At 47.1% G+C, this 7,610-nt stretch overlaps 1 protein-coding gene across 1 annotated transcript; it reads left to right on the plus strand.

Moving 5' to 3' along the window:
• Positions 1–328: 328 nt before the first annotated feature.
• CNGA2 (cyclic nucleotide gated channel subunit alpha 2) lies at positions 329–7,028 on the plus strand. Its single transcript, XM_074201830.1, has 6 exons — positions 329–441; positions 1,271–1,363; positions 2,439–2,609; positions 3,883–3,990; positions 4,302–4,408; positions 5,599–7,028. The coding sequence occupies exons 1-6, from the start codon at positions 329–331 to the stop codon at positions 7,026–7,028; spliced, it is 2,022 nt and encodes a 673-aa protein (XP_074057931.1).
• The last annotated feature ends 582 nt before the right edge of the window (positions 7,029–7,610 follow it).

A 7,610-nucleotide genomic window follows, 5' to 3' on the forward strand; every position in this document is an offset into this window, starting at 1 on the left:
GCAAGGAGTGTAGGAGGGCAGAGGGAGCCTATGGAAGGGGCAAGTCTTCATTTCTTCCCTTCTGCCTCCCCAGCTCCTGGGGCATGTCTATGATTTTTATTGCCCAGCAGCCCATGGAAGGGTGGAAGTGCTAGGAGGAATGGTAAAGAGCTCTAGGCAGTGACTGGACAGCTGCCCAGTCCTGACTAGTCACCTTCCAGGGCACCTCCAGTCCCCAATTCTTCTCCTTTTGGTTGATGCTTATGATAACCTGTTGATGATGGGGGTTTTGATCTCTGTTGCTTCTACTAGGAGCAGGATCTTTGCCCTTGGGCTCCTTACATGGAGGATGTCGGAAAAAACAAATGGTGTGAAGAGCTCTCCAGCCAATAATCACAACCACCACCCACCCCCATCGGTCAAAGCCAATGGCAAGGATGAACCTGAACGTAGGACCAGCAGGTCAGCATCTGGATGAGCCTGCATGGTCACAGTGAGGGGAGTGTCTGACTAGTAGCTATGAGACCTAAGTGGGCAGAGTGAGATACCTAGAAAGATTCCATGGAGAAGGAAAGCTCATTCTGGTCAGTTCCTTAGGAATTCTGGGTAGAGAGTATTTTAAAATCCATTAGATGAACAGGGACCATAGGTTATCCAGGAGCCAAGCCCAGAGAGACCTTGTTTTGTGGAAGTTTGTTATCTTTCCTCTAACTGGCTTTATGAGGAAGCAGGCTGACCCTGGCAAGTCCTGTCTACTTTTGGCTCAAACATTTGGTGAGGTCAGATGGAGAAAATTCTGGGATAAATGGGATCAGGAAAGGGAACTCCTATGCACTCTGCCCCAGGGATTAGGCGAGGTTATCCCCCCATCATATTGGGAGGTGTCCAGGAAGAGACTATAGTTTAGACGCTGCTACTTCTGAGACAAAGGAAAGGAACGTGAAGCAATGTCTCCCTCCTACTCTGCCTCATGTTGAGAGAGGGCATAAGGATATGCAACATGAATCCTCTCTTCATCCCAGTTTGTCAAATGGTGAGATTGGGATGGTAGGAGGGAGGTGGAGAGGAATGACTTCAGAGGGAAGCATGGAAAACAGGAATCCTTTCTCCTCTTCTTGCCCAGAAATATCTGTGTCCCTGGGAGGCTTTCCTCCTGATGAAAATAGTCCTGCCTTGGTAGCCGGTAGTTTGAATAAAGGCCTCAGAAGTGGCTGTCGCTTCTGATGATGCCAGCAATTGAGTGGGATTCAAGAACCCTGATGCCAAGTTGAGCCCCATTTTCCTTCTGCAGGCCACAATCAGCAGCTGATGATGATACCTCCTCGGAGCTGCAGAGGCTGGCGGCGCTGGACAACCCCCAACAGGGTCGAGGGGGTTTCCGAAGGTATGGGCAACTCAGGTCTCAACTTACTATAAAGAGAGAGGTCTAGGGCTTCCCTCCAATAAAACTAGAAGACATTTAACTCATCCAGTCATTTTTATCTCTTGAGAAAGGGAATGGGTTAGCTTATAGGTGTGCACCTGCTAAAACCTCAAGTGGCTAAGGGAGGACAGAGCTGGGTGAACTGCTGGAGGGTCAGTGTTTTCCTGTCCATCCTTCCCTTTTTGTCTTCAACCTCCCCTTTTATGAAAGTTCTTGCCTCTTCTTCCACCTGTCAGAAGCATCTGGACAAGTTGTAACCATGCAATGCCATGGGTTTGAGAGGAAATAAAGACACTGGAGTTGAATCAACTTTTAGTTGATTCAGTGGCTCAAAACATTGTGGGGAAGGAGAGGCAGTCAGATCAAAAGCTTACTGTTCATCAAGCCACAGTTCCATGTCTTCCCTTTGGAAGATTAAGAGCCCTTGATTTTCTGCTGCACTGTTGGATCTGCCTTTCCCCAAACCTATGGCAAGAGATATGTATACTCATGTATTTGTGGTTTCTATTGAAAAGATGGATTTTCCCCAGTTTTCTTGGTTCTATTAGGCTGTGGCAGAGACTACTTTCCCTGTGATCAAAGCCTAATTATTTCATAGGTCCCAGGCCCTTCCTCTTTCCTAAATGGAAATGCAGGCCTGTGTGAGCTCAAAGTTCAGCCACCATCTCCTTGGGTTTGTGACTACATGGACTGCACATACCTCCCCACAGTAATGAGACCAGGTGCCCCCAAATCTTATTTTGGTTGCCATGAAACTTTTACTGGGGCTGTTTAGGAACAAGATATATGTGTGAATCCCATCCACTCCCCCATTCCTCATTTCCCAAGGAAACAAAGGTGCCTAGAGAATCCCTCTCCTGCCTAAGCATCATCTTAGCCCAGAGCCCAGTTTGTTTAGGGTCTCATAGGTAAGTTGATAGCAGACTCAGGATATGAGGCACAAAGGTATGTTGGTTGCTTTTTCCATAGAGGCCTTCACTGGCATCCCAGGATCTCCTGCCTACTTTTGGTCATCAGTTCTCTTTTCCTCCTCTAGGGTTGTCCGACTGATCAGAGTCCTGAGAGATTGGGCCAATAAGAATTTCCGAGAGGAAGAGGCAAGACCTGACTCATTTCTTGAGAGGTTCAGAGGGCCTGAGCTCCAGACTGTGACCACTCAGCAGGGTGATGGCAAAGGTGACAAAGATGGCGATGGCAAAGGCAAAAAGTAAGGTCCCATGTTGTATGTTGGTTAGAGGCTTAACAGCTAAGGGGATCAGGAGAGACTCAGATCTGGGCATTCCAAGGTTATGGAGAGGGCAGAGGGCTTCTTGATTTTCTTCCATGAGGTGGTGGATTCAGGTTTGTAATGGAGACTTGGAGTTCCAGATTCGGCAGGGTTGGGGAGTGAGGTGAGCCCCAGAGGCGCAAAGGGACTTGTTCTAGGTCACACAGCAGTTCCCTGACTCCAAATTCAGCTCAATCCAATATGCTGTACATTCCTGGAGCCCTTCAGGGTTTACCTAGTACTTTCATTCAGTCAGCCCTAAGATGAAGGTGATGTGAGCAGTTTTGTCCTGGATTCGAGACTTCTTGGGTGTCGGGAACTTCCAGGGGAGAAATGCCCTTTGCCAGAGCAGACTGGTATTTGCTCTATAATTTATATTTTAGGGTGTGCTCTAGGGTTCTAAGAAATGAAATGATTTGTTTAGAGTCCTACATCCAATCCCAAAAGCAGGACTTGAACAGGTCTCTTTACCGCCTCTTAGTGCAAACTGTATTATTCTTATTTTAAAAAAAAAAACCCAACAAGTGAGGCTCAGAGAGCTAAGTTATTGGGAGTCAGGTCTTCGGAGCCTTTGCATGGTACTTCCCTGTGACCTTCACCTTGCCAAGCAGGGGATCTACCACTTGGAACATCTCTGTCTTGAGGAACAACTTTCATTTGGAGCTCTTGGAAGGGGAGAGGAGAACAATTATAAAGGCATTCAAACTAATTGACTTTTCTGAAGTTCTGTATTACACTACACATAGTAATCAGAGCGCCAAGCAGAGAACTGGGCTCCAAGTGATTGTTTGATGAGAAGAAGAAAGCTGGAGGGGGCTCCGTGGGCAGACACTTGAAGCAACCCAGAGGTCATCTGGGGCCCTGTTCTTGGGAGCTGGAGGCTGAGCTCTAGGGCTGCCCCAGAACCCAGAGCCTAGCATATCAGAGGTACTTTCTCAATGTTTTCTGGGAACATGAGTCTTCACAAGTAGCACAAAGAAGCCTCAGGGCCTAGAACCTCCTTGGGCAAGGTTCCTGTATTTCTTCTCTTGGCAATCCCCACCCCTATATGTTATAGGTATAGAAACCGAGAGTTCAGGAGGTAGTAATGAGAGAGGTCAGCTCTACTATTTCTAAGACCACTGGGGGCAAGAGAGCAGGTTACCTCTGGGGCTCATTTCCACACTTGAATGAGCCCTTCCAGATCCCAGTCTTCCATGCTTCTCTCTTCAAGGAAAAAATTTGAACTCTTTGTGCTTGACCCCGCTGGAGACTGGTATTACCGCTGGCTCTTTGTTATTGCCATGCCTGTTCTCTATAACTGGTGCCTGCTGGTGGCGAGGTGAGTTTGACTTCTGGCTAATCCCTCTTCTTTCTACCTCCTTCCCTCCCAGAATAGTATCTTCCTTGCTTTGTCCCTACCTTCACTGGCCACTATCACATAGTAAAAGAACCCACTAGTCACTTAGTATAGAAATAACCATATCCATAGTGGACTGGGCTTGGGGTGGGGTACCCCGGTGGGGGCAGGACCTAGCCCCAGAAGTGGGAAGCTGGTTTGGTCCAAAGAGCCTAGGCTGCTTTCCTAAACTAATGCCTCTGCGGACTTTGTTCAGGGTGATTGGATTTCCTGACTGATAGCTTCCTTCACAGGGCCTGCTTCGGAGACCTACAGAGAGGATACTATCTGGTGTGGCTGGTGCTTGACTATGTCTCTGATGTTGTCTACATTGCTGACCTTTTCATTAGGCTTCGAACAGGTGACTTGAAACACGGGTGGGTTTAGGGTAGGCAGAACAGGACAGCAGGGGGTGCTTCAGGCAATTTCACAGAGGTGGGACCAGTGAGGCAGGTGACCATCCCTCCATCTTAATGAGTTTCTGTGGTAAAAATAAATCAAAGTTAAATGCTCACTCATGGTCAAGCCTCTGGGGTCTGTGCTCAGATTTTGCCTTTGTCACTTACTATATGTGTGACCATGGACAAATCCCTTCTCTGCTTTGGGTCTCAGTTTCCTCCTCTGTTCAGTGATAGCCTCCAGGTCCTTTCCACCTCTGACATTCTAAGATCCTGTGGGGACGAGTCTCTTGGTACTTAGGCTGATCCTTGGACACAGATTTCTAATCTCTCATTGGGTTGATACTTGAATGCTTTCCAGCTAGGTAAGGCCTGCCAGAGATTGTGTTTCATTGGTATAGCCTTTGAGAGCTGAAGGTCACCTCCCCACCAAGGTGAGGCATCACAGGGAGACTTCAGGGGAGGAAACAACCCAATTTTAATATTGACCTAAGTGAGACACAAGAGGGAAGATGAATCTACTGATGCTATTTAAAAAACTCAGAATGCATTTCAAAGCCAAATAGAGATGATTTTATTTGATTCATTGGCTATTTTACTTTCTTCATAACTCCGTTCCTGACCATTTTCATTGAAATCTGAGAGGTGACTGTAATTAGAATCTCCCAGAAAGAAACTTCCCATTAGGAGATTCAGCATTGGAGTTCTTGCCTCTCCTTTGGATGACATTCCTTGAAAACACCTAAATTAGCTTGGCCTGTGGCATATTAAGACTTAGGGGTATATGGGTGTGTGTGTGTGTGTGTGTGTGTGTGTGTGTGTGTGTGTGTGTAGGGGGGAAGGAGTTTAAATAGGTCCCAAATAGTCTGCAAAGCAGAAGGCAATGTGTTCAGAACCCACAGGAGAGAGATGTGGATGCCATCCAACACTGCCATTGAGTGGGACCTGGGGGTCTAAACTCCCACTTGCAGGATATTTGGGTCATTGCATTCACTGGCCAAGCATTAAGAAGGAGGTTTTGACTTCCCTATGCTTTAGAATTTTCAAATTACGGGATTCGAATGGGATGAGATGGAGTTCATTATTGTCCAACTTGTTTTCAGACCCAGGGGAAGAGGGACAGAGATAATCTCTTTGTTTACATCTCCATTAGGTTTCCTAGAACAAGGGCTGCTTGTCAAGGACCCTAAAAAACTCCGGGACAACTACATTCACACTCTGCAGTTTAAGCTGGATGTGGCTTCCATCATCCCCACTGATGTGGTGTACTTTGCAGTAGGGATTCACACTCCTGAGCTGCGCTTCAACCGCCTCCTTCACTTTGCTCGTATGTTTGAATTCTTTGATCGTACAGAGACCAGGACGAGCTACCCTAACATCTTCAGAATCAGTAATCTTGTGCTGTATATTCTGGTCATTATCCACTGGAATGCTTGCATTTACTATGCCATCTCCAAATCCATCGGATTTGGGGTGGACACATGGGTATACCCCAATATCACAGATCCAGAGTATGGCTACCTGGCTAGAGAGTACATCTATTGCCTCTACTGGTCCACACTTACCCTGACTACTATTGGAGAGACACCTCCCCCAGTGAAAGATGAGGAGTATCTCTTTGTCATCTTTGATTTCCTGATCGGTGTCCTCATCTTTGCCACGATTGTGGGAAACGTGGGCTCCATGATTTCAAATATGAACGCCACCCGAGCTGAATTCCAGGCCAAGATTGATGCCATCAAGCACTATATGCAGTTTCGCAAGGTCAGTAAGGAGATGGAAGCCAAGGTCATTAGATGGTTTGACTACCTGTGGACCAATAAGAAGACTGTGGATGAGCGGGAAGTCCTAAAGAACTTACCAGCCAAACTTAGAGCCGAGATTGCCATCAATGTCCACCTGTCAACCCTAAAAAAAGTGCGGATCTTCCAGGACTGTGAGGCTGGGCTACTGGTGGAATTGGTGCTGAAACTTCGCCCTCAGGTCTTCAGCCCTGGAGATTACATCTGCCGGAAAGGAGACATTGGCAAGGAAATGTACATCATTAAGGAAGGGAAGCTGGCTGTAGTTGCAGATGATGGTGTCACCCAGTATGCCCTGCTCTCGGCAGGGAGTTGCTTTGGAGAAATCAGCATCCTCAATATCAAGGGAAGCAAAATGGGCAACAGGCGCACAGCCAACATCCGCAGTCTGGGCTACTCAGACCTCTTCTGTTTGTCCAAGGATGACCTCATGGAGGCTGTGACAGAGTACCCGGATGCCAAGAAGGTCCTGGAGGAGCGAGGGCGGGAAATCCTCATGAAGGAAGGGCTCCTGGATGAGAACGAGGTGGCTGCCAGCATGGAGGTGGATGTCCAGGAGAAATTAGAACAGCTGGAGACCAACATGGAGACCCTGTACACCCGGTTTGGCCGCCTTCTTGGTGAATATACCGGTGCTCAGCAGAAGCTGAAACAGCGAATCACAGTCCTTGAAAACAAAATGAAGCAGACCCATGGGGATGATGACTACTTGTCTGATGGTCTGGATACCCCTGAACCTGGGAAAGAGTCCAAGGAGGAGACAGCTGCTGAGAAGCCTTGAGCTCTGGGACATTTGATGCTCTAGTCATGGGCCCATTTTGACAATAGGTTAATGTCCTCTGCCCTTTGAGAAGGGACCAGACTGCTCATCTGACCTTGCATTAAGGCCTCAACCCCAGGCACTAGAAGAGCCACTTTGAACCTGAAGATGCAGCATAGTATTAGTTGAAGGAGTTCTGGGTGTGGAGTCACCAGAGAGACCTGGATTTGAATTCTTTCTCAAATGCTTTTTTTTGCTGTGCAATCCCAGGCAAAATTAATTTCTCTGAGCCTCTCATTTCCTCAACTGTAAAATGGGGCTGATAACAATTAGTACTACCCACCTCATAGGGTTGCCTAAGGAAAACACATTTTAAAACCTTAAAGCACTAGAGAAATTGCAGTTATTATTTTATAGATTTGATGAATGGTAGAGTTGGAAGGGAGCTTAGAGTCTAACTGTCTTTTTACAAAAGAGGAAACTGAGACCTAGATTCAAGGCACTGCCTCAAAGTTAATTAGGGCTGGATATGGTACTGGGGCCTGGATCTCCTAACTTCCAGCTGAGGGTTCTTCTGTATCATACTTTCCCTTTCTTTTTGTA

This window comes from Macrotis lagotis, chromosome X (genome assembly GCF_037893015.1).
Source record: "Macrotis lagotis isolate mMagLag1 chromosome X, bilby.v1.9.chrom.fasta, whole genome shotgun sequence".
Lineage (NCBI taxonomy): Eukaryota > Metazoa > Chordata > Mammalia > Peramelemorphia > Peramelidae > Macrotis > Macrotis lagotis.